This window comes from Lipomyces chichibuensis, assembly GCF_038497645.1.
Source record: "Lipomyces chichibuensis strain CBS 12929 unplaced genomic scaffold V1513scaffold_31, whole genome shotgun sequence".
NCBI classification, from domain to species: Eukaryota; Fungi; Ascomycota; class Lipomycetes; order Lipomycetales; family Lipomycetaceae; genus Lipomyces; species Lipomyces chichibuensis.
This window is the reverse complement of record NW_027117483.1, coordinates 113,057-137,192: the sequence shown is the minus strand read 5'-3', so window position 1 is coordinate 137,192 and position 24,136 is coordinate 113,057. Positions and strand designations below refer to the sequence as shown.

The 24,136-nt window shown below is 46.5% G+C and overlaps 10 protein-coding genes across 10 annotated transcripts; 1 reads left to right on the top strand and 9 right to left on the bottom strand.

Moving 5' to 3' along the window:
• Window positions 1–111: 111 nt before the first annotated feature.
• Window positions 112–4,901, bottom strand: V1513DRAFT_184567 (P-loop containing nucleoside triphosphate hydrolase protein). The gene is made up of 4 exons (XM_066894288.1): window positions 4,301–4,901; window positions 4,015–4,244; window positions 2,532–3,960; window positions 112–2,476 (listed from the first exon to the last, which is right to left on the bottom strand). The coding sequence occupies exons 1-4, from the start codon at window positions 4,586–4,588 to the stop codon at window positions 368–370; spliced, it is 4,056 nt and encodes a 1,351-aa protein (XP_066752088.1). The 5' UTR covers window positions 4,589–4,901; the 3' UTR covers window positions 112–367.
• A 517-nt stretch (window positions 4,902–5,418) lies between these two features.
• On the bottom strand, window positions 5,419–8,017 carry V1513DRAFT_449675 (flavin monooxygenase-like protein). Its single transcript, XM_066898717.1, has 7 exons — window positions 7,622–8,017; window positions 7,426–7,557; window positions 7,335–7,363; window positions 7,247–7,277; window positions 6,869–7,157; window positions 6,688–6,814; window positions 5,419–6,633 (listed from the first exon to the last, which is right to left on the bottom strand). Exons 1-7 carry the CDS (start codon window positions 7,653–7,655, stop codon window positions 5,701–5,703), a joined length of 1,575 nt encoding a protein of 524 aa, XP_066752087.1. The 5' UTR covers window positions 7,656–8,017; the 3' UTR covers window positions 5,419–5,700.
• Window positions 8,018–8,545: 528 nt separating this feature from the next.
• On the bottom strand, window positions 8,546–11,695 carry V1513DRAFT_449671 (Nsp1-like C-terminal region-domain-containing protein). Its single transcript, XM_066898716.1, has 4 exons — window positions 11,624–11,695; window positions 11,480–11,539; window positions 11,326–11,391; window positions 8,546–11,265 (listed from the first exon to the last, which is right to left on the bottom strand). Exons 1-4 carry the CDS (start codon window positions 11,625–11,627, stop codon window positions 8,981–8,983), a joined length of 2,415 nt encoding a protein of 804 aa, XP_066752086.1. The 5' UTR covers window positions 11,628–11,695; the 3' UTR covers window positions 8,546–8,980.
• A 133-nt stretch (window positions 11,696–11,828) lies between these two features.
• On the top strand, window positions 11,829–14,147 carry V1513DRAFT_403423 (uncharacterized protein). The gene is made up of 8 exons (XM_066895557.1): window positions 11,829–11,948; window positions 11,999–12,085; window positions 12,141–12,224; window positions 12,274–12,510; window positions 12,561–12,750; window positions 12,799–13,266; window positions 13,320–13,779; window positions 13,825–14,147. The coding sequence occupies exons 1-8, from the start codon at window positions 11,889–11,891 to the stop codon at window positions 14,090–14,092; spliced, it is 1,854 nt and encodes a 617-aa protein (XP_066752085.1). The 5' UTR covers window positions 11,829–11,888; the 3' UTR covers window positions 14,093–14,147.
• A 346-nt stretch (window positions 14,148–14,493) lies between these two features.
• Window positions 14,494–15,151, bottom strand: V1513DRAFT_382871 (uncharacterized protein; the record flags this gene model as incomplete). The annotated part of the gene is made up of 2 exons (XM_066895121.1): window positions 14,494–14,796; window positions 14,849–15,151. The coding sequence occupies 2 exons, from the start codon at window positions 15,149–15,151 to the stop codon at window positions 14,494–14,496; spliced, it is 606 nt and encodes a 201-aa protein (XP_066752084.1).
• A 303-nt stretch (window positions 15,152–15,454) lies between these two features.
• V1513DRAFT_382904 (HNH endonuclease-domain-containing protein) lies at window positions 15,455–16,404 on the bottom strand (the record flags this gene model as incomplete). The annotated part of the gene is made up of 2 exons (XM_066895125.1): window positions 15,455–16,104; window positions 16,158–16,404. 2 exons carry the CDS (start codon window positions 16,402–16,404, stop codon window positions 15,455–15,457), a joined length of 897 nt encoding a protein of 298 aa, XP_066752083.1.
• A 1,348-nt stretch (window positions 16,405–17,752) lies between these two features.
• V1513DRAFT_449660 (uncharacterized protein) lies at window positions 17,753–18,297 on the bottom strand. Its single transcript, XM_066898715.1, has one exon. The coding sequence runs from the start codon at window positions 18,261–18,263 to the stop codon at window positions 17,994–17,996; it is 270 nt and encodes an 89-aa protein (XP_066752082.1). The 5' UTR covers window positions 18,264–18,297; the 3' UTR covers window positions 17,753–17,993.
• On the bottom strand, window positions 18,281–18,826 carry V1513DRAFT_432984 (uncharacterized protein; the record flags this gene model as incomplete). Its single annotated transcript, XM_066896426.1, has 2 exons — window positions 18,281–18,587; window positions 18,642–18,826. The coding sequence occupies 2 exons, from the start codon at window positions 18,824–18,826 to the stop codon at window positions 18,281–18,283; spliced, it is 492 nt and encodes a 163-aa protein (XP_066752081.1).
• Window positions 18,827–20,921: 2,095 nt separating this feature from the next.
• On the bottom strand, window positions 20,922–21,573 carry V1513DRAFT_449652 (uncharacterized protein). The gene has a single exon (XM_066898714.1). The coding sequence runs from the start codon at window positions 21,374–21,376 to the stop codon at window positions 21,137–21,139; it is 240 nt and encodes a 79-aa protein (XP_066752080.1). The 5' UTR covers window positions 21,377–21,573; the 3' UTR covers window positions 20,922–21,136.
• Window positions 21,574–22,243: 670 nt separating this feature from the next.
• On the bottom strand, window positions 22,244–23,828 carry V1513DRAFT_426750 (general substrate transporter; the record flags this gene model as incomplete). The annotated part of the gene is made up of 2 exons (XM_066896184.1): window positions 22,244–22,525; window positions 22,584–23,828. The coding sequence occupies 2 exons, from the start codon at window positions 23,826–23,828 to the stop codon at window positions 22,244–22,246; spliced, it is 1,527 nt and encodes a 508-aa protein (XP_066752079.1).
• Window positions 23,829–24,136: the final 308 nt, after the last annotated feature.

The window sequence follows — 24,136 nt, the reverse complement described above, 5'->3', positions numbered from 1 at the left end:
CTAACTATCTTGCGAGAATCCGTTCCGGACGATACTCCTGGATCCTATACCTATTTTGAAGTAGCGAACCTACAGGTTATCATTCAATCTGTTCGGCGTGCCAGTCCTCATTGTTTAGACCAATACTGATCACTGTTCTTGTTATCATAAATCTCTTGCCACATCATCTACAAATCTCAGCATATGCTATACCCGAAGAAAACACCAAATCAACAATAATGCTGGCACTACTCTATGCAGATATATACACAAACAATAGAAAGAAAGTATAACACAACATCAGAACTAAATGAACATAGACAAAATAGCACGAAATGAACATAGACAAAATTGATACCTCTATAAACCTCCAAAACATTTTTGACGCCTACTGCATCTCCTCTAACGCCTGCATCTGAACTAATTCGTAGTATTTTCCTCTCTTGCCCAACAATTCCTGATGCGTACCTTGTTCAACAACGACACCCTGGTCCAACACGAAGATGACATCAGCATTCTGGATGGTGCTGAGTCGGTGCGCTACGGCAATGGTAGTGCGACCCTTGGCAGCTTCATCCAACGCAGCCTGGACAACTTTCTCAGACTCGGAGTCTAGAGCAGAAGTCGCCTCGTCAAGCAGAAGGATCTTTGGTTCACGAATCAAAGCACGGGCAATAGCGACACGCTGTTTCTGGCCACCTGAGAGTAGAGTACCCTTGGATCCGACGAGAGTATCATATCCATCGGGAAGTGACATGATAAAGTCATGGATATTGGCCTGCTTGCAGACAGCCATCATAGCCTCATCAGAAACATTCTCATCTGGTGATCCAAGCTTGACATTGTCGCGGATGGTGCCTGCGTAGAGGGTTGGCTCCTGCGAAACGAGTGCAATATGTGATCGATACTCGTTAAGGTTGAGGTCTCGGATGTCGACGCCGTCGAGGAAGACTTGACCGCTATTTGGACGGTAGAAAGATTCGATAAGACTAATGGTAGTGGATTTTCCACAGCCGGAAGCACCAACTAAGGCAACATATTCTCCCTTCTTAATGCGGAGATTGAAGCCGTTAAGAACAGGAACTTGAGGTCGAGTGGGGTAGCGGAAGACAACGTCCTTGAACTCAATGTTACCTTCGACATTATCGGGCTTAGCGCCATCGGTAGACCAAGCATCAATCTCAGGTACTCTGTCGAACAACATCTTAATATTGATGGCGGCAAGGCGAGCTTTCCCCATATCAGATGCAAAAGAAAAGACAATACCAGCACCTTGAGCACCAAAAATGACAGACATGTAGGCGATGTAGAACTCAAGCAGGCCGTACTGACGAATCCGAAGTAGATTACCGCCATACCAGAATGCAAGCGCAGCAATGAAGTACTGCATACCCTGAGCGAGAGCATACAACATCGCAGACTTACGAGATGCAACACGCGATTTGAGAGTCTGTGCGTGTAAAGCCTCGTGGTAATGCTCGCATACATCATCCTCCCGAGTAAGTGAAATGACAGTCTTGATAGCAGACGCCGCCTCACAAGCATACGAAGCAGAGGCCTCATGCGACTTCTTAACGGTCTCCTCAAACTTGGCGATAACCCAGAAACGGAAGAAACCAGAGAGAACCATAAAAGGAACGCACGCAACGCAGACAAGTCCCAAATTCCAGGCTACAATAATAGCCAAGGTTGCCGACGAAATTACGTTGACAATCGAATTCATAATCTGGCCGAAGGTAGCTCCAGAGAGACCGTCAATGGACTGCGCCTCACGACCGAGCGACATTGTCAAAGTACCAGTCGTGTTCTCGTCGAGATCAAAGAAAGCAATATCTTGTCGGAGGAACCGTCGGAACATCTGATAACGGATGCGACGAATAAGACGTTGAGCAACATATGTATAAAGAGAAACTGCAGCAGCAGTAGTTGCACAAAGGAGGACCGCGAGAAAGATGAAAAGTCCAGCGTACTTGTAGGTCTCGCTATACATGCGACCAGGATCTGAAAACACGAACTGGAGACCCTGGATTGCATGACCATAGAATTCGCCCAGTGCAGGATACGACATACCCTGAATGAAAGAACAGAACACTCCCATATAAACGTAAGAATTTTCGGACTGAGAAAGACGAGCAATGAATTTCACCAACTCTGGGATGGTGTAACCACATTCACCAGTCTCGCCTTTAACATCCTCCACATCGGAACCAAGATCACGAACCTTAACACTGGCCATAGTCTTTACCTTCTCGAGAATTTCCTCAGTGTCAAGCTTCTCGTCAAGAGTGGAAGATGTCTCTGATGACGACGAACTTGTTTCCTCACCATAGATAGTTGCCTTTTTCTGCTTCTCGATCTTCTGGGACTGAACAAGGTCGTAGTAGTCGCCCTTCCTGGCAATTAACTCGTTGTGAGTGCCAGTCTCAATGATCTCACCGTGCTTCATCACAACAATCATGTCCGCATCCTTGATAGTAGAAAGACGGTGTGCAATAACCTTATAGGATCCAATTAACAACGTTCCTTCGGCAGGGTTTAAAACATGAACTTACAATAGTGGTTCTATTCTTTGCAGCACGATCCAAGGCCTCCTGGACGATACCTTCACTCTTCGTATCCAGAGCCGATGTAGCCTCATCCAGGAGCAAAATCTTGGGGTTCGACACAATAGCACGTGCAATTGCAATTCTCTGCTTCTGGCCTCCAGACAACAAGAAACCACGCTCTCCGACGTTAGTGTTAAATCCATCAGGAAGAGCCTCAATGAAAGACAGAGCGTTGGCCTGCTTGCAAGCTTCTACTATAAGTTCTCGCTTCTCAAGAGGACTCAAATTCTCATAAGGAGAGCCAATGAGACCCTGCTCGACGTTCTCGTAGACGGTGGTACTGAACAGAGTAGGCTCTTGAGATACAAGTGAAATAGTACCACGCATCCAGCGAAGGTTGAGAGAAGTGATATCGTGACCATCAAGAGTAACCTGACCCTTGACAGGCTTGTAGAAGCGCTCAATAAGACCAACGATAGTAGACTTGCCCGATCCTGACGCGCCAACAAGCGCAACGGTCTTCCCACCAGGGATTTTAAGCGAGAAGTCATCGAGGACAACGACATTCGGACGGGAAGGATAGATGAACTTAATGTTCTTAAGCTCAATTTCGCCGTTAACGTTTTCAATCTTATCGCCAGAGGCGTCCTTAGAATCGATAGCAGACACACGGTCGATTGTCGAGTAGATCTTTGTCGCCGCGGCAGTGGCAGAGGTGAAAGCCTTGAAATGGGGAGCAATGTGGGACATGGCAAAAGCACCGTGTGTAATTGTCAACAACACGGTGACCACAACGCCAGTAGTCAGTTCGCCCCGCTGAATATACATGGGAGCAGTAAAGAAGGCGATCGCGTCAGCACCGTAAATACCTAGCCAGAGGATACCGGACATTATACCAAGACAGATACCAGCACGAAGTCCGTACTTTTCAGTGACGACAAGGTGAGTGTCATAGCGAAGAGCAAGACGCTCCTGGATACCAAATGCTTGGACATTGCGAACGCTCGCGAGCACCTCCTCAGCAAGGGTACCACCCACCGAGTAGCCAGATAGCGAGCGACGTATAGCACTCTTCATTTTCTGAGATCCAATCGCGAAACTGAACATCATCATAATAAGCATGGACGACAATATCAATGCCAGCTTGTACGATCGTACCATGCCCACAATGAAACCAGCGATAAGGGTAGCAAAGTTGGCGACGCAGTAACCGACCTTTTCAGATATGCCTTCCTGGATAAGAATAGCATCCGCCGAAATGCGAGAGGTAATCTCGCCGGTGCCAACCTTGTCGAAGTAGCCAATATTCTGTCGAAGGGTGGCCTCCAAATACTTCTCACGGATACGGGCTGAGAGAACTTCACCGCGGTCGATAAACAAGTATGTAGAGAAATATGAAAGGGCAACATCAGCAATACCAATAATGACAAAGTACCTGAATTCATATAAGATTTCAAATCTCAATACCACAAAGAGTCATTATACATACACGGCTAGTCTGTTAACCTCACGCTGAAAGTAGTTCGGGTCAATGTACTCGTTCATGTAATTGTAGGACTCAGTGCCGTTATACATAGTCTGACTGTAGTAGGTCTCGTTGTACCCATATGTGCCGTTATAGTGCGATTCGGTGTAGTTAAATCCAGGGCTATAAAAGTCCTCATAAGGAATATATCGCGTGTAGTTGGAGAACAAATCCGTGACTTGGCCAAAAACGATCTACAAGTAGCAATTTAGTACTATTTATCAATCAGATATCATTCTGTGCAACTCACGGTCATCAGAGGTCTCATGCAGCCTTCGGCGAGTGCTGCAAGCCCTCCGAGAACCAGGAGAAGCTTATCAAATGAGTCCGCATATCGAAACAGTGACAAAAAACTAGCACTCTTTTCGATGTGCTGGACTTGCTCGCGAAGAATTGCGGCCTCCGAAGTTGGCAACGACGAAAACTCATCAGAGTGCACAGGCGCATCGAAAGAAGTCGAAGCTCCCTTGCTGAGAAGGGGAGAAATGTCACTCGGCGTATCAGTCGGGGTCTTCTCAGATACCGTTGCGTCGACCATGTCTGCAACGTTACTTGCTCAGCTTTGCGTGATTAGAAACGCACGAAGACAATGACTGACGGGCAAGAACTAAAAGCAGAAACGGAACAGTTGACGGAAAGTCCGTAGATAATTCTCAAGGTTTTAGTAAGCCAAATGTTAACTGCTAATAGACTTTTGGAGTCCTCCCTTTGATTTAAGGGCTGCACTGGTTGCGTTCGGCCGAATCGCCACTGCCGCGACCTTGAAGTGGCATAGCAGTCAAAGAGAATAAAGACCATAAAATACTAAGAAATACTTCACGAAAATTTTCAAGTAACATTCATGTAGATTTCGTAACATTATGGAAATTCACATCTCGGAAACTAGATTTCGCGACGAAAAAGACAGGGTCCGATAAAGTTTAAAGCTACTCACTTATCAAAACGGTTGGGGCAAGGGTCAGTCTTATCGCATGCAACGTCCTTTGCGGAGATTGGTGGAATTATGGATATAGCAGCCGCTTGACTCATGCAGATAACATTTGACTCGGTGGATAGCGTAATCAAAATGACTTACTTTCCGAAATTAATCGAGTCGTGTAAAACGCGTTGTATTTGCCCGGTCGTTATAGGATCCGCACTGTTCATTATTTGCCTTCTTGGCCCGCATCCATGTTCGTGACATATACTTTTACAACCTGGCGATTACCACACGCAGTCACATATTCTAGCAATCGTTACATCACGGGACTGAATTATAGCGTCAAAGGCAGAAGACAGATACTGCAGTTTTCGTATCCATAGAATTTACATTCCATCAAATCTAGAGCCTGCAGGGGCCTGCTTCGTTACGAGTAATAAACTAAACGAGTGCATCTTTGGATTACCCAAATTAGAGCAGGACGAGGAACATTATGTACTGATTCATTTTTCTCTCCTTTCATTACCATCTGAACCCTAACCTGCAGTGATTGCCCGTTGGGCCCCACACAATAATATTGCCCCTGAAACGTGGCATACTCACGCACAATTTGACTGCTATTATTTTCATCCTTCTATCTAAAAGTCCCCTACTTCCCGCAAACCGCAATACAGAAGGCTATCCTGCTCGTATCGTCAGAGGTTCGGCTTCATTTAACAATTCTAGACCTTTTAATTATCGTTTATGTAAAGCTTCGCCTTCTCGTTGGCACGAAGAATCGCCTCTTTTGCTCCTTCCCATTTCTGGCGTCGTCCATCAAAAAGACGAAACGTATGCACCGAAGCCACACCTCCCATGAGGAGATTGCAAAAGCGCGGATTTCGAAGCCAAAATATCCAACCTTGAAGTCCATAGCCCAAATTTTCGTTCACCCCGGTGCCTGCTGCACGATGCAACCACCGCAACCAGGGTCCTTCCTGGACTATCCCAGGATAGACACTATCTCCCTTCGTCAATGAACGCACCCAACGATAATGAGAATAGATTTCGCGATTCATATCCTCCTTTGACGGTAGTACAAATGCCCCTTTCCAAACTTGGGCTATGGCCATGGAAGCCAGATCGCCAATCGGAATCGCGCCGACCGTGAAGGCCCAGTAGTTCAGATATGCTATTGAATCCGGGTAATCTGGGGAAAAGATATTTTGGTAAAGTCGAGTAAAAGGAGATTCATAATCCAAATCATGGTTATGGTTCGATAGCACGGAGCAACATTTGAGGTCCAAACCAGGTGTCAGCGTAAAGTCAGGTCTGTATCCAGTGCAAAAGATTACCGCGTCTACAGAGATAATAGAGCCGTCCACTAGCTCAACGGTGTTACCATTTCTAAAACAGCGGATACCGGCAACGGAAGATATCAAACCGTCGTGGAGACAGTCGATGAATGAATCAGAAATGGTGGGCTGGTGGGTGAGAATCGATGGCGGGGGGTGAATTCGCCAGGCCGGATCAAGGTTGAACGACTCCTTGGTGAGTTTCTGCACATATGAGTCATGAAGTTTCCGAGAAATGGCAGGAACAATGGCAGTCAGAGCATGCTTGATACTCTCGTCTCGCCGGCGTATGTGGAAGTCAAGCGGCTTGCCTTTGCAATAGCGGGGAAACTAAAGTGGACGTCAGCAAGGCACGGCTTTTTTAACTTGAATGTACAAACTCACGATATTAATGCCATGGCGGTGGGAAATATAGACCTTTTCTGCATGACCAACCAGTTCGGTAGAGGTGTCTACAGCACTATTTCCAAGGCCGACCACTAGCACTTTCATTGCGGCAAATTCTGTCGGACTTGACAAAGTTGTTAAAGAGAAATAAATATAGCAATGTCAAGAGGCATCTTACCGCTTAAATGCTTGCGAGTGTAAAACTCTGCCTTTAAACTGTTGGATCCCCGCAATCTCGGGAACATAACTCAACGCTGTTATTCCGCTGCAGAAAACAACTTTGTCATAGTCAATTATCTCATCGCCTCTCTCGCCGGACAAATGAAGCTGCCATTTGGTGCTGTCGGCAGCCCGAACAACTTGGCGAACCTCGGTATTGAGCCTTATGTGACGATAGAGGTCAAAGTGCATAGCATAGGATTTGAGATATTCGGCCACTTGGGACGCGTTGAGGTATGCTGGCAGGTCTAATTCCGTTAATAGTTAGAAATTGTGGGGATAGTTAGTGGCGCATCCCAATACATATAGATGAACCGCAAAACTGGAAAGTGAATACCGTCGGGAATAGGAAAGTCTGTGAAGCAACTCTGCCGAGTTGTTGTCAACATTGTAGACTACAGTCTGTCATCATTGAAAGTACCCACCTTATACTTGCTCACATTAGAAATTGTCGCTGCGTTGCTGTCAGTATAACAACCCAGTCGGTCTTGAAACCAAAAAAAGGCATTAACCCACTTGGTAGCGTTGAAGTGTAATTGACATTTTCATTAAATTCCCAGACGCCGCCAATGGAGGGCCTCTTGTCAAAAGCTGTAACATCAAAGTCCTCCTCAAGCAGATTCTTCAATGTCGCAAGTCCAACGGCGCCTACATTGCAAGAATTGTTAGTGAGCACAGTAGGCGCATCCTTAGAGCGAACGAAGGGGCGCACCTGCACCAATTACCGCAATAGTTGGCTTGCCCATGATGTCGGTTCGTTTGGGGTAACGATGATGTGAAGTTACTGACGCACTAGCGGGAGAGATAGGAATAGACTTTCGAGACAAAGGGATGTATAAAGTTAACAATGTATTTCAGAAACCCTATTGTTGAAAACTTAGTTAATGTTGGGTTAGGGTAGTTTTGCCGTGAGTCCACTCAACCGATTTTGCAAGTCATTTTATGACTCTGCGGCCCAGCTGGACAACTTCACCATCTTGACTTATGAGGCCAGTATCTGGAGCTACTTTCCGTGGCCAAGTACCTTTGCTAATATTCGCTCCGAACAGCAGACTCACAAACGAACCCTGAACACTTTCATCTCTGTGGCTCGCTGTACAATATGATGACGTCGGGTCGACATCAGAAAGGATCTGTGTGAATATGCTTGTTTGGTGACTGGCACCAAAATGTCCGAACTTGCGCAAACCCTAAACCAATGATAGGTCATAATGTCGAAACCCAATAACCGCGTAGCTTCACCTCGGAGATGCACAACTATTTCTCATTTATCTGGTATTTCGCTGCATTTATTCGCTGAAGATGGACGCTATATTTCGGGACCGGCTACGAACTATGGCCGATCTTGTCGCGTGCGAGATCGACGACCACGCAAAGTCCTGGACTTCTCGGCGACCAGGAAGACATACATCACGGGAAGCGGTTTAAGTCGGACCCTTCGCCGGAAATGTCTATGCCGCCGACTGAAGTATCGAGCACAATCTCAGTCATGCCGTCGACGGGTATGTCTCCGCAAGAAGACGAGAATGGGCCTTTGGATTACGAATGCACTGCTGCGGAGATAGTGTGTTTGGCTGCAGAATAATGAAACAGGTTTTGAAGATGATGACGTAGAAAGAGCAAATAGGTCAAAGGTATTTGTGACTATCTGTAGCCAAATGCGATTTAATGCATGCGGAGACTAGTAATTCGCTCAATCGTTGTTCGCAACAAAACTCAAAAGTGAATCGGAAGGCACAACACCTAAGCTTAACTCAATGACAGTTCAAAAAAGCGAAGATGCTAAAATACACTTTTGGATAACTAGGCGACAATGGGTTTTGAAAGATATTGTCCGCGATCAACGTGCTCTCACCGATTCGTAGTTATACAGCACGCCTTCGGCCCCAGTCAGTGAGTGGCAAGATTCAATACGCATCCACTTCAATACCGTCGACGTTGAAAGCAATATCTTCAGATCCTATCATATATACTAGTACATAAACAATGATCATTCCTATGTCAAATAAATGTCTCTCTTCAACTTTCATGACAATTACCTCTTTTTCCACACCGTACAATTTCCTTGTCTCTAACGCCGATATCGCGACCGATAGTCATAAAATTCATTATTATCCATTCTATCACTTGTCTGGCTTTCTAGAGCCTTCACCTCATTAATCTTGTCCTGCAACTGCGCCGTATTGGCATCGATCCACTGCAAACTGGACAAATGAGCGTTCAGGATTCGAACAATGTGCGAAAGCGGATCATCCTCTTTGGTCCTATTGAGTGTAGTTGACGACTTATTAATCTCCTCGATCATACCAGTCAAATTCTTGCCCATAGTATCCAACTGCTCGTTCAGTCGCTCAGCAAGCTGATACGCTCTCTCTCTTTCCACGTCCGGCGGCTGCATTCCATCTGCGGCGCCAACACTTGCCAACATCTCGTCAACCTGCTTCTCATACATATCCAACACGGCTTCGAGATCATCCTGTTGCTTACCTGTGTACAAGAGCAATTGATCGACTTTACCTTGCGTCTGCTCCGCTTGCACGGTCTCCGTAAACAGTTGCGAAATCTTCGCGCCATTCTCAACAAGGACTCTGTCCCACTTAGAGATTTCTTCGGCTTGAAGTGCAAACTCACGAGAATACTTTGTCAACGAGGTGGTCCATTTGGAAATAATGTCTTCCATTGACTTGTTTTTGAGGGATGACGGAGCTGGCACTGGAGGTATTGTAACTGGAGGTATCGTAACTGCAGGAATCGTTTCGGCTGGGGTTTTTGTTGCCGAAGGCACAGCAGATGCTGCCGTTGATTTTGATGAGTCTGCGGATGTTACAGTGCTAGTTGTGGCAGCTGATGTAGCCGGCTTAGCCGAAAATAAAGTCGATGTGGTAGTGGTGGCTGTAGCTGGGGCAGACGAGGTGGCAACGGACGGCTTAGCGCCGAACGACATAGGAGCAGCAATTCCAGTAGTAGACGCAGCAGCTGATGCACTCGATGACGGCGCCGAGAATAGTCCCACGCCGCTTGTCGCCTTGCTACCAGAAAAAAATGACGTCGCAGTTGCCGGGGCAGTAGTCGAAGAAGTCGGTGGTACACTAATTGCAGGCGCCGAGAACAGGTTTGGGCCAGCAGCAATTGCGCTGACACCTGGGGTTGCGCTGGAGCTGCTTGCTGGAGTCGACGATCCTAATGAAGGTGTCGACGAGCCAAATAAAGGGGCAGCAGTCACTGCAGGAGTCTTCGTTCCGAACAATCCCGTCGTAGATATGGTGGAAGTTGATGAAGCGGGTGCGGACGTACTGGCGGCAGCACTATTGGTAAGTGCCGTACCACCAAACAGAGGAGCCGACGCTGCCGTCGTAGACTCCGTGGAGCCAAACTGGAACAACGGCTTCGAGGTGGTAGTGGGTCCGTTAAAAGTCGACGAGGCAGAGGTAGGAGCAGTAGACGAGCCAAAGAGAGAAGGGCCAGAAGTAGTAGCGACCTTGGATCCGAAAAGTGACGATGTAGAAGTGGTGGAGATAGATTGTCCGAAAGGCGGTGCAGTCGTCGTAGCAGTTGGAAATTTTGCCAATACAGGTGCTGATGTTGACGCAGTAGTAGTGCTCGTTGAGCTTGCCGGAGATCCAAAAGTCGGTGCTTTCGATCCACCAAATAATGATGGACCAGGCACGGCAGCGCTAATGGCTGTTGAAGTCGTTGGTGCAACCGACGTAGAAGTCGACGACATGTTACCGGTGATAGATGACGATCCAAACAATCCTCCCGATCCGAATGCCGAAGCACCTGACGTCGCACCAAATGGTGATGCGGCACCACCGCTTGTGGTTGTAGTGCCAAAAGAAAATGTCGACGCAGATGTTGATGGTGTGCCAAACGCTGACGCAGCGGAAGTGGTAGCAGTAGTCGATCCAAACATGGAAGACCCTGTAGATGACACAGGCGTAGAGGCCGCCCCGAAGGGAGACGCTGAAGTACCAAATGGAGACGCAGTGGACGTAGCAGTATTTGATCCGAATGGTGCCGGTGTGGAGGTCTTCGTTAAGGAGCCAAACTGAAATGCATTCCCTGTCGCAGTGCTTGCAGATCCAAACGGAGTGACATTACCAGACGCGGCCGTTGTCGCTCCGAACGGTGATGCCGACGAGGTCGTCAAGGCTGCGGTAGACGATCCAAATCCGCCAAATCCTGACGTAGTGGTGCTTCCAAATGCAGCCGGCGCCGATGTAGTCGTAGTGCCACCGAATCCACCAAATGTCGACTTATTAGCGTCATTGCTCCCGAAGGCACTTGTTGTCGACGAGCTACCAAAAGGATTCGTTCCAGAACCTGAGCCAAAGCCTCCAAACGCTGGAGTCGGAGCTACTCAAAATTAAGTATCAGCCTAGAATCACAATACATATACTGCAGACCAATACTCACACGCTCCATCATTTTTCTCTGCATTAGGCATCGACGCCCCAAACGCTCCGAGCGTAAAGGCCGAACCTACACGAATATTAGCCATTCATTCGTCCTAGCTGAAAAACATAGTTCGTGTCCAATATATTCTTTAATAATTCGAATATAAACTTACTTGATCCATCCTTCTTTTGATCCGAATTATTGGACGCGGATCCAAAACTAAACCCGGCCGCTGTCAAAAAAGTTAGCACGCACTCCAATCGCACCACCATCCACAATACGCAAATCCTAGATCGCTTCATAAAACAATACTTACACATATCTGTTTAAGCAAATGACAATGGCTGGCGATGTTGTGAACAAGGATGTTCTGGGCCATCAATGTGTGTGTTTTTTCCTCCCAGGCAAGTTAAAAAGTCGCGACTGTGAAGCAAACTGAAGGGTATCGTATCTTTCAGGTTAGGGGAGCAACTTGTCGCGAACGCCGCACGAGTTTCTTAAACGCGTTTTATTTCACGTCACCTAAGTATTAACTGTGGAAAACTCGTTGGATATCCGATCGTCAAATATAACAGACCTCGATGTCTAGAGAAACATATGTGACAGAGGCGCTAGGGGATGTTTATCAGCGAGTCAAGACGGTACGCGTGTGCCTTTTATTGGTAATAGTGATATTGCTAACGGATCCTAGGCTCGGGTGTTGATGGTGGGTGCTGGTGGTATTGGATGCGAATTACTCAAGAACTTGGTCCTGACAGGATATGGCGAAGTTCATCTGGTGGGTGTGAATACTATTTCGAAAACTGCCGCAGAATAGCTAACATGAAATATAGGTCGACCTGGACACTATCGATCTCAGCAATTTAAATCGACAATTCCTTTTCCGACACGAACATATCAAGAAATCAAAAGCATTGGTACATATTTCCAACGTTACTAGCTTCTAACAAATACTCATATGTTCAGGTCGCGAAAGATACAGCGTCGAAATTTAATCCGCATGTCAAACTGGTGGCGCACCACGCTAATATCAAGGACCCTCAATTCAGTGTCGCCTGGTTCAAAAGTTTTGACTTGGTTTTTAATGCGTTGGACAATCTCGACGCACGACGATATGTTAATCGAATGTGTTTGACCGCCGAAGTTCCGTTAATAGAAAGTGGAACAACCGGGTTCAACGGTCAAGTTCAGGTAATTGTGATGGTATCGTTCCTCAATGTTGTGTGTTGGTTAAATTTGGCTCATGATAGCAGGGCAAAACCGAGTGCTACGACTGTAATCCGAAAGAAGTACCCAAGACCTTCCCTGTGTGCACAATTCGAACGACGCCAAGTCAGCCTATCCATTGCATCGTATGGGCGAAGAGTTATCTCTTCAGCAACATATTCGGCATTGACGAGGACGAATCTCCAGACTTGGATAACTCGGTCAACGCCGATAATGGTACGTTCATCATTCTAATCTCAAGGTTTTCCTGCTGACGACAAACAGCCTCGGAAATTGATAATCTGAAACGTGAAAACACCGAACTAAAGCACATAAAGGATGCATTCGGAACATCAGAATTCCCACGTCTTGTATTCGAAAAAGTGTTTCAGATAGACATCGACAGATTGCTTTCCATGGAAGAAGCGTGGAAACATCGGAAAGCTCCAGTGCCAATTTTGTACGACGAATTACAGCTGGTGGCGGATGCTGAGGTGAAGAAATCGGCAGCGAAAGTGGCGGCGGACGATCAGCCTGTATGGTCTTTGGCGGAGGATTTTGTTGTGTTTAAAGACAGTGTGGAGAAATTGAGTGCCAGGGTACTGGAATTGCAGAAGAATATTGGAGGTAGTGCGCGGCCGGTGTTGTGTTTTAACAAGGACGACGATGAGACCTTGGATTTTGTCGTCGCGGCGGCTAACTTACGGTCTCAAGTATTCGGAATTGAACAAAAGTCGAAATTCGAAATTAAACGTGAGTCGAAGGCTTTTATTTGCCATAGACGACCAAATAATGACTGTTTTTAGAAATGGCGGGAAATATCATTCCAGCTATCGCGACGACGAACGCCATCATTGCAGGCGTCTGCGTCCTCCAAAGCTTCAAAATCCTCAACAACGACCTTTCGCACGCCAAAGCCGTCTTCCTATCCCGGCAGCCAGAACGAATATTCAGCACGGAATCGCTGCAACCGCCGAAGCCGGACTGCGCCGTCTGCAGCGTCGCGCGATGTGCGATCGAAGTTGACGTGGAGAGGCTCACTCTTGGCAATTTCGTCGAGCGGGTGTTACGAGGCGACTTGGGGTATTCAGACGAAGTGAGCATTGTGACCAATAAGTTATTATATGATCTCGAGTTTGACGATAATGCGGAAAAGACATTTAAGGAGTTGGATATCGGTGAAGGAACATTTGTTACGATTATCGATGAGGAGGAGCCAGAAGGGTCGACACCTAGAGTCAACCTTGAGTTTTTAGTTTATGCGAAGTATGTATGTTCATCGGTATTTAGTGTCCAGCTAACAAGAGATAGGTCGCTTACCCGTGAGGTGGACTCGAGCTACAAACTGATCCACATTTCTGAAATCCCACGCAAACCAATGCCAAAACAGATGGAAGCCGTCAACGAGGCGGTTTCCTTCAGCAACGGCAATGGCTCGGTATTGGCTGGACAGAAGCGCAAAGCGGAAGACGATGAATTATTAGAGGTCAGTTCTATGGATGCGAAGAAGCCAAAAGTTCAGACTGGCGATGAGGATGTTATTGTATTAGACGATGACGAGGCCATTGAGATTGATTAGTTGACTATGTGTGTTGGGTAGTATACAGAAATACCTTAGAATACGGATGTCGAGGGACAGCCGGTAACTCTATGTGATCCATATGCAAACCGTAAACTGTCACTAATGCAAAGGCATGTAAATATTCACTCTACAGCGTCGGCACAAACCCACCATCAACGGTCAAAATCGTGCCATTACAATACTGGTTCTGAACCAAAAACATCGCGGCGTCGGCCACTTCGTCAGGCGTACCCAGTCTTCCAGATGGTATTCTGCTCAGAAATTCTTTTCCCGCACCATCTGACAACGCGGACGCTGACATGGTGGTTTGTATCAAACCAGGTCTAATTGCGTTCACACGGATATTCTTTGGTCCTAATTCCGTGGCCAGCGCAAGCGTGAGCCCTATTCCGTCATCATCAACCTTTCATGCATAAATATATACAAAAATATATAAAGAACGCACCTTCAATACCGGCTTTACTGGCTGCATAAACAGCAGAACCCCGAGCACCGCGACCTGCCAACACAGACGAAATATTAATGATACATCCGCCCTCTTTCCTCCGCGTCATCGGTCTCGCAAACGTCCGGCAGGCGAATATAGTTCCCATCAAATTCGTGTCGATAATATCTTTGATTTCGGATTCCGGTGTCGTGAAGAGTAATTTATTTTGCGCGACGCCAGCCGCATTTACGAGGATATCAATTGAGGATAAGTCCTATCTTGTTAGCGGGTCAAGGTTGTGAAATTGCTAAGGATTGAGGACTTACTACGCCACCAAGATCTGCTGAAGTCCACACTCGTGTCATCTTCGCAACGTCAAATTGCACCGGAATATGTATCTGTCTGGCTCCGACATCAAGTTTGTCGGTGGCCTCACGCGCTGCGGCAATTGAGCGGGAAAGAACCACGCAGCTAGCGCCTTCTAATGCAAGACGGGTTGCTATACCGTGGCCTATACCTCGAGAACCACCGGTTATGAGACAGTGCTTGCCCACAAGAGGTGGTTGGGCGTTCGACAGGTAACGGACTCGTTGACGGGGTAGGTGCACTATGAAGCGTCGGATAATCATGGTGATGTTATGTGACACAAAGATAATATTTAAATTGTCGATCCATAAAGCGGCTGACAATATTTGCTATCGTTTGTGCTAACTGTCGGTGTGTATGGCCAAGTGATTCATGGGATAGCGTCTGTGGTCTCGATTATTGTGCGCAGACCAAATATTTTGCGTCGGGTTTGGGTTTACACATTTGAGACTTGTTAGTGCTTGCGGCCGTACCTGGCTTATTGTTGCATTCTCAATTTATCGTAGAACGCAAATCGACATATTACTGCGGTCTGCGGAAATTAGACACGAACTCACAAAGCCAAATCAATCTGAAGATATAGAAGATACACTGCTCAGTCGCATAAACAATTCAGCCTCCATTCTCTGTCCCGGCCGCGGTCCGCTAATTATCTCTCCTACCATGTCGGAGCCATCAGGAAAATCGAACTCAAATACTGACTCGCCCTCTCCCTTCACATTCGCCAGAACAGCTTGGCGAAAATGCCAACGCAAAAACTCATCTACAACTCTTCGCTCGTCCCTTGGGTCCCTGCATACTGGGTCAAGCGTCCGTCCATCAATCCCATCCACGTCTATGCTGAAGCACGTTATTTTGTAATCATCGTCGGGATCTATGCTAAATTTGAAAGCGTCGAATAGATCATGGATATTGGACCGCATCAGAAGTCCATTCTGACAAGAGTTTATTCCTGTATCGGTCTCGTCAGACTTATTTGTTACGAACTGAGGATAATTCAGACTTCTGAAGAGTTCTTCATGAGACAACGGAAAAATATGAGCAGCCTCGAAGCTTGTCCAATCATTTATGAAAGCAACAGGATTATCCAATCCTGTTATCACGCATGTTCCGTCCCTCTTTCGCACTTGTTCCCTGAAATTGCGATTTCTTCGAGTACTGACTGAGCGTGAAAGAACTCTCGCAATGCTTCGCTCATCAGTCACCGTTATCATACCTAACCTCACATTAGTCAATTAATCACAAGTTTATATAAAGGAATGAGATTACCTCCCGGAACATCGCATACTATATCATAATGGCCAGCCTGGAGAGGGTCGTCAGTTGAAGCAAGCGGAACTTCAGTTCCACGAAGAAACACACTATACGGACTATTCGCACGAATGACAATCTCAAGCATACAAAGAAATGTTTTTCTAGTCACCGAAGAATTTAAGTATAATCCCCCAAGAGGGTCATTTGGCCGCGAGGGATCATAAAGATGGACGTTGCGAATGACAGACCTGCTCGTTGGCATATTTACCGCTGCAACAGCTGAATCCTAACAAAACGAATATTTGAAGAGAAAAAGCGTCACTGATATTAAGACAGCCTGATCGTGACTCTTAGACTTAAGCTGTAGGCCAATTTCGGCCGTAGACAAGACTTCGTTCTCGCTTCTGTAACTCACTCGGACAGTCCGAGAGACACCGCAACGATCTTTGATCCACGTCAATTGCGCAAAGCCCAGTTAGCCTCATGAACTAGATGTGCACTTCATTCGATTTTGGCTGTGTTATACACATGGGTTTATGCCAAATAGAATGCTTTTCGTGTGCGCCTGGGTTATGGCGTTGACGTAATACTGGCGGATCTGGTCATTCGACAGTGCGGCTCCGAAACGACACTGCTAATGCGGGGATGATATAACCAACGTTCGTTGAGACGTACTTTGTAAACTTGTTGCTCATTGGCACATCAATTCCGAATAGAACAGAAAAATTCAGCGGAACCTCACTTAAACTGCGTCTATCTAACTTGTTTAGTATATTTTATATGGTTATCATATCCGTGGATATCCATGAATATTATCCAAGGATAATCGGACCTCGGACACAGGCTACTTTCCTTCGGCTCGGATGCTTGAGTACTTTCTTTGGCTCTTTGTAATGCGATCATTCTTGTTTATTGATTATAAAAGTCTTCATTGGTTGTGCAGGCTCCTCATAGTTATTACTCTGATAACATATTGATTACAGGTCAATCGGAGTGCCACATGTTGCACCATAGTAGGGATGGTAGGGTAACAACTCAGGCTAGTGGTTAGGGATATGGAGTACACAGCAGATAGCTATGGCGGCGAGAGACTACTTAGTCATTCCCGCCTCTGCAGTCTCTGGTGAGAGGATGTTCAATGCTGATAGAGATCTTTCATGGGTACGGCTATTTGCATGAAAGGCGAAACGATGAGTATGTTGACGTTGATGGACAGCTTTGAGAAAAATTGTAATAAAAATATATTCTCTCGGTCAGAATAGTCGCCCTATTTCATTTAACATGTATCGTTGTCTACTTTCAGACCACAATTGACTTATTCTGAGGTTGCACTTCTTTGAGCGTGTGATAGGTTGCGAGAATTCGAACAAGAGGAAGAGGAAGAGGAAGAGGCACAGCATTCCATCTTAATGGCATTACAAGTCATAGGTATAGCCGAAAATGGATTTCGCGATTTCTCTAACGGGTAGGAAAAGCAGGTGAAAAAGACGAATAGAATTTGAAGCTTGACTTTACCAATCTCCATCTATGGCAAATTATGATACAGAATTTGTTCATATGTCACAGAACTAATATACACTGGCGCAAATCGCATAACAGCAGTGCTATTAATCGAACCACTTACTCAGCAACTAGGGCACAGAAGCGAAAAGATGCCGTTCGCCTTGCTCCAGCCATTAACAATGCTCTTATATCTTCTGTGCCAAATTTTATAGGCACCGCTCTGATATCGGCCGCAGCCATCTCATCCCTTGGGAGTACGTCCCCGATAGTGATCCCGGTGTCTAACTCCTCACCTTGCACGAGAAAAGTCCCGTCCTGTACCAGCCTCTATTGAATCGATGAGCAAATCTAATAAAGGATAACTGTCTGATTACTCATATATGGTTCACTCTGAGTGATGCGTCCATCTTCGGCCCTTTTATATACTATTGCAAAGGCCTCGGCGAGCTGCCCAAACCAGGTGTGGCCATTGTATATGTATGGTCCAAATGGATTTTCGACCATTGAGTCCGCCATTGTTGTTTTAAAGACGTCATATGCTTCTAGAGAAATAGTGTGCGCAACCTTCGGCGGGTATTTGAACTTTGGGTGCTCCTGAAGACAGATAATAATTGCCATCTGGCAGTGTGCACCATCTAGCCACAGATACGCGTCGTTCTAGAGTTTTTCATACTTCTCCGACAATCCAACGAATAAACGAGGCCACCATCAGGAACTTTGGATATTCTACTGTTGTACCCTCCGAAAAGTCGCCTGTCGGAGGATTCTCCAAACGCGCGCAGTCTCCTCACAATCTCTGGTTTGTTGTTCTGGATGAGTGCCATTTCAGCACCTCGTTGAATAAGGTGCTGCAGCTGTGCTGATACCATGCCATGCAACGGAGCAGGGGCAGTGTAAATAATTGCCGTCGACGAGTTGGAGTCGTAGTCAACGTACGGATACCTAAACAGCGGATTAGGAATTGCATCAAATATAAATGAATATTTCTGTCATTACTTTTTTTCACCGTACAAGCTCTCTGCGTAACGCTCCAGCTCTTCATATTTATGGAGCGGCAACTGCACTTCGAGACACCGTTCCGGTTCATTGGTCACGAGAAAGTTCAGAGCACGCTGATATTGATCTTCAAGAAGGGGGGAGCTTGAAGTCATAGTCGCAAGTTGTGTTGATTGAGCCGGCATGGATGACGATTCTTCTTTGTAGTATTCCCTTTATGCCGCTTCTTGGCTGGAGATGATGCTGCTCAGCCGGAGAGCTATGTGCACGTGTCATCGCGATCGCTGGCCGAATCCGTCTTACGTTCGATCGCGATGATGATCTCGCGCTGTGGTAGATGCTCATTTTGATTTTTGTCGCAGAGGAGGATGAAAGCGCCGATGTGCCTCAAGTTTTAAGAATTTGTTGGACCGGAACACTCCATTTCGATTCGGACGATCACAGTGGTGTAACTGACAGTTCTACAAATGACTGGCAATTGGATACTGAATGATTTACTGTGGGTAACTTCTTGTTCACTTTTCGCTTTTTTTCGAATCTGATATCATCTGCAACTTAAATTTCAGATTATATACGACTAGATGGTATCTCATTGTGTTGACATTTTCAAGTGTCATGAGCTAATCTTTGCTCGAATGCTCTTGAACAGCCCTTACCCGACATATTGTTTGGCGTTATCTATTTTGACAGCACTTTTTTTTCCTTTGAAACCCTGTCATTAAGGGGGGTTCACGTAAAATTAGATAAAAACATCACTCCAAAGTCAGGCAATTTTCATTCACTTTTTCTTAACGCAGCGTATGGGGATTTCTTTCATATGGGATCGAACCTCGTTTCCGGTTGGGGCTCGATGGGTAGGGGGTTTGCGCCAGTAAATTCGTGGCACTTCAGTTCACCCCCAGAGATGCGTTCCTGCTAATTTCTGTTCGAGATATATTTGGTTCACTTGCACCTGAGCCAGACGGAAGTATAGTGAAAACTGTGTATAGTGGTAGATATGTATACGATTACAGTGCCTTCAAACGACTTTTTATTCATACGAATATTACGAACCAATCAACTTCGACAAGTGTTGTAAGTGAATCAAGAGTGCGTGGTTCTATAACGGTTAGCGTGTCTAGTTCCCTAAGTAAAGGACTTTATACTGTAGGATTGTGAGTCGAGATGTGAGAACGAAAAAATGAACTTAAGAAGCGGCTGGAGAGACTCTGGATGATTGCCTATACAATCTCTTGCAGATGTGTTTGAAGATGAGATTTTCGGCGATTCGACTATTGATGCCTCTCGCCATGAAGCTTGGAGACAGAAGGGGCTTATTGGGACGCTACATACCCTCGTAGTCGTTATTCATAGATCGTATGTCTGGACACAGTTACGGAAATTACAGCAGGAGGCATTCAATATATCGAACGAGGGCTAAGATTAACGCTAAGAGGCAGAAGGATACCGTGATGGATAACCTGACGCGTCGGCTTTCTCAGTTAAGACGGCCTCCTTGTCCTCGAAGACGACAGGCTATTTAGGGACCGTAAAAGGGTGGTTTCTCAGAAGCATACAGCACTATTTGGGACGTCGTCTTACCCAGCCGCTTCGAAAATTGGAAGGCAGTGACTGAACTATGCCCCGATTTTGACGAATCGACTTTAATCTTTCATGGAAGAAGCTGAATGAACATTACGAGAAGCTAGATGAGACGCCTGTTCAATATCGATGGGCATACTTCGAGAATTGGTGGGCCAGCTAACTTCATGGATTGAGACAGCAAAGAAGCTCATCCAGGAACTATGGGACTCAGAACACAGGCATCTTAGCATCTCTTATGTACGCAGCGTGCCGTTAGATGTTAAACGGCGGAAGGTCTTCCATAAGAATTCTCACAGAAATCGTGAAGAGAGTCACCAGGCACCGCTGCCTTTTCAACAGGCGTGCATTACAACAGGCGAATACGAGGAGTGACAACGTTTTACACCTGGACTCGGACCAGGATGTTGTTGATCCGCTAGCATATAGTCACGAGAAACGAAATCTTTATCCCCAGCTAACTCAATTGGCGCTCGGTGTTCTTTCCGTTGCACCTATGAGCACAGATGTGGAGAGGTTGCTCTCATTTTGAGGTGGAGTGCTAGGCGCTTCGCGTAATCGTATTGAGGCCAATACAATAGGTATTGCACCCTCTACAGCTACCCGAGTCGCGCAAGAAGTCACTCAAGGAGTGGAAGCAGTCCTTAGGTGATCAGGATGGGGAATATTGCTTTTATGTCAACTGCGGTAGCCAATCAACTGCAGCACACGATCGTCGATTTCAGAAAGTACAGCGCAAACGGTTTTACTTCTGTTGTGCTTGCAGCTGTTGGGCCTGGATCACCTGGTCTGCTCCAACTCGCATTAATTGCAGACAATCGAGGTGATCAGCTCAATGTGACCTTTGGCAGTTATAGCTTCGATATCTGACACCTCTGTCACAACCGAAAAATACTTCAATCCTGAACATTTGGTCAATAGCAGATGCCAGGCCTGCAATGGCCACAGAATCTTGGTACACAATGACTTGTGGTACCACCATGCTCACGTGATAGCGTTAAAAAACTGTGTAAATGTATCCTACCTCTGCAGCATCTGGAAGGTATAATGCAGAACAGTGACGAGCAGCCGCCAACAGAAGCGACTCTGGCTGCAGCTCCACAGGATACAGCGACAACTAACAACAATCCTGATGCAGAAAAGTATGACCACATCACGATGCTGCCGTTATCTCAGTTGCCTGTCTGAACATGAGGAGCGGTTTTTTGGTGAGGTTGCCGATCGCTTATTTTCTTGCCAGTGGGAAGGAACGAAGCACCAAGGTCTTCCAAGATTTTCATTACGCTGATGAAAAGGAAGATTTATGTGGGCGTCGTGTGCAACGTTGTCAAGTCGAGAGTCAATAGCGTGCATTAATGTCGCGGATATTGAATGTACTGTGGGCATAATTGATTTTGAAAAGTTTTAGTGGTATTTTGGACTTTTACCCAAAAAAAATAAAGGAAGTCGAAACGATATAATGTCCATTGATTTAGGCATCGGCATGTTCCAGGTCATGTGTGAGGTTGTTTCTGTTTCGGAATTATGAATGGTCTTCCTATGCCCAATGACCCCGCTTTTAGAACCGCGTGACAAGGGGTTGGTTGAGTGATCGACAAGGAGAAGTATCTATTTACTGATCGCGACAATAATAATCAAGCGACCGTTGCGGGGCTCAGGGTTTCATCGTCGGTTCATTGTGCCGTTCCCGGCCGGCCGTTCCAAGAGTTTTGCTCTAATGCACGCTGACGCAATTTCCCCCCAACTCACCGTCCGAAACTGCCTGCATACGGAAAAAAGGTTTTCCCGTTGCCTGCATTTGCTATTCTGTAATGTACATGACCAAAGGAAATGGCCATATGGCAAATTGCAGCCTCGACTCGGTCTATCGTTCTATACCGCCATTCTCAACAGTTAAATAAACAAATTAAAAGTTATATTAAATTACACGGCACATTATACGTAAGCTCAATACACTAAACTCAGTTCCAGGCGGAAGTAACCATCGGACAAAAAAGGTTGAGAGACACACGAGACCCAACTTAAACCTTATGCTCAATAGTCTCCTGCCCGGCAGACTTCTCCTTCGAAAGACCCATGTCAGCAGCGAAAGTAGAGTGAGGAACCCACTTAGACGAGGCACGGGGAGTGCATTCCTCTAACATTCTATCAACCTGTTCCAATGTAAGGCCCTTGGTCTCGGGGATAAGAAAATAAGAGTAGACAAAGCAACAAGTGCAAAGAGCACCCCAAATGAAGAACACTCTCGCGCCAAGGTTACCCTTGTCAGTGCCGACCATGTAAGGCGTAATGACAGAGATGATCTACATTTCGGGTTAGCAGTCGGAAATAAAGAGGGAAAAAAAATTGCTGCCAACATACGCAATTCCACATCCAGTTAGAGGCAGTCGAAAGAGCAACACCACGGGATCGGATAGGAAGAGGGAAGATTTCGCCAATAATGACCCAAGCGCCTGGACCCCAAGTGGAAGCGAAGAAGAAGATATAGATGCAAATGAAAGAGATCATGGCTTTGACTGCAGTTGGATTTTTTCCATCAGTGACACCAATGATGGCAACAAGAAACTCGCACACCAACATGGCCAGCGCACCCCAAATCATGAGTGGACGGCGCCCAACTTTCTCTATGGCCCAAAACGAGACCGGGGTTGAGCAAACATTGACGAGAGTCGTCACGAGACTGATCAAGAACGGGTTCGAGATGGTGCCAAGCTCTTGGAAGAACGTAGTGCCGAAATAAAATATAAAGTTGATTCCGGTCCACTGCTGCATCATCTGCATAGAGGTGCCGAGAATAGTACGGCGGAGATTGCTGCTGCGATTCCGTAAGCCGCCCTTGAAACAGTTAAACCAACTGTCAAAGTAATTGCCCTGAGGTACAAGCTGAAGTTCGTACTCATTGTTGGCAACAATTTCAGCTAATTCCTTCTGGATGTATTCAGAATCGCGGGGTTGGCCGCGGAGTCTGCTGAGGACCTCAGCGGCCTTGTCCAGTCTGTCTTTCTTCACATGGTAACGCGGAGACTCTGGAAGAAGGAAGAGACCAGTGCCAAGGATTATCGCCCAGGCCATTTGAAGGGCGATGGGTATACGGTAGGAGCCACGATCGGTGCGATTCTGCGTGCCGTAGTCGACGCAAGACGCGAGCAAGAGACCGATGGTAATGCAGAACTGGTAGCCAGAGACAAGGGCACCACGAACCTTGCGAGGTGCAATCTCGGACATGTAGAGAATAATAATGGCTGAGACAAAGCCGACGCCGAATCCAGCAGCAAGACGACCGGCCACAAGAAGGCCGAAGCTAGCCGAAGCCGTCTGCAAAATAACACCAACGATAAACACAATACAGCCGAGGATGATGGTAATCCGTCGACCGATGTAGTCAGCAAAATCACCGGCCATGAGAGCACCGAAGAAAGTACCGGCAGAGAGAATGGAAGTGATTGCAGACTTCTTCCATGAGGGCAGAGCAAATTGACTGCTCGGCGTAGTCTTGGGGTCCAAGCCGGTCAGAAGAGTGATAACATAATTCATGCCCATGACACCAGAGATATATCCAGAATCGTAGCCAAAGAAGATACCACCAAATGCCGCGAACGCGCACATGAGATGTGACGGGGGCCTCGACCCTATTCACATCGCTAGTCGCAGTTAGGACGGAGCCACCAGGCATGATGAACTTTATGGTTATAGATGACTGTTGAACGAGGACAGAGATAATGAAGCACAGTGGAGACTGCTGATAGATAATGAGATGTTTGATCTGTTTGGGGGTCAGTCAGTCCTTATATACATTTTTTGGCAGCAATCTGACAGTAGACGCGAGGTCCCGGCTGAATCTCCATATCTAGCCATTGATAGAGTAAGTCAGGCGACAAGCAAAGCTGGACACACCACGTCCGTGGTTGCATTTG

Excerpts from the sequence above, each read along its gene's own strand:
- V1513DRAFT_184567 (XM_066894288.1), bottom strand. The coding sequence starts at position 4,588 with ATGGTCGACGCAACGGTATCTGAGAAGACCCCGACTGATACGCCGAGT. Across the intron at positions 4,245-4,300 it reads GCATGAGACCTCTGATGACC|ATCGTTTTTGGCCAAGTCAC; the intron begins GTGAGTTGCACA and ends TGCTACTTGTAG. Across the intron at positions 2,477-2,531 it reads CAAAGAATAGAACCACTATT|GTTATTGCACACCGTCTTTC; the intron begins GTAAGTTCATGT and ends GGATCCTATAAG.
- V1513DRAFT_449675 (XM_066898717.1), bottom strand. The coding sequence starts at position 7,655 with ATGGGCAAGCCAACTATTGCGGTAATTGGTGCAG. Across the intron at positions 7,364-7,425 it reads TTACACTTCAACGCTACCAA|CGACAATTTCTAATGTGAGC; the intron begins GTGGGTTAATGC and ends ACAGCAACGCAG. Across the intron at positions 6,815-6,868 it reads CACTCGCAAGCATTTAAGCG|TCCGACAGAATTTGCCGCAA; the intron begins GTAAGATGCCTC and ends AACTTTGTCAAG.
- V1513DRAFT_449671 (XM_066898716.1), bottom strand. Across the intron at positions 11,392-11,479 it reads TCAAAAGAAGGATGGATCAA|GTTCGGCCTTTACGCTCGGA; the intron begins GTAAGTTTATAT and ends ATATTCGTGTAG. Across the intron at positions 11,266-11,325 it reads AGAGAAAAATGATGGAGCGT|CTCCGACTCCAGCGTTTGGA; the intron begins GTGAGTATTGGT and ends AATTTTGAGTAG.
- V1513DRAFT_403423 (XM_066895557.1), top strand. The coding sequence starts at position 11,889 with ATGTCTAGAGAAACATATGTGACAGAGGCGCTAGGGGATGTTTATCAG. Across the intron at positions 12,086-12,140 it reads GATATGGCGAAGTTCATCTG|GTCGACCTGGACACTATCGA; the intron begins GTGGGTGTGAAT and ends CATGAAATATAG. Across the intron at positions 12,225-12,273 it reads TCAAGAAATCAAAAGCATTG|GTCGCGAAAGATACAGCGTC; the intron begins GTACATATTTCC and ends TCATATGTTCAG.
- V1513DRAFT_449660 (XM_066898715.1), bottom strand. The coding sequence starts at position 18,263 with ATGGCAATTATTATCTGTCTTCAGGAGCACCCAAAGTTCAAATACCCG.
- V1513DRAFT_449652 (XM_066898714.1), bottom strand. The coding sequence starts at position 21,376 with ATGTGGTCATACTTTTCTGCATCAGGATTGTTGTTAGTTGTCGCTGTA.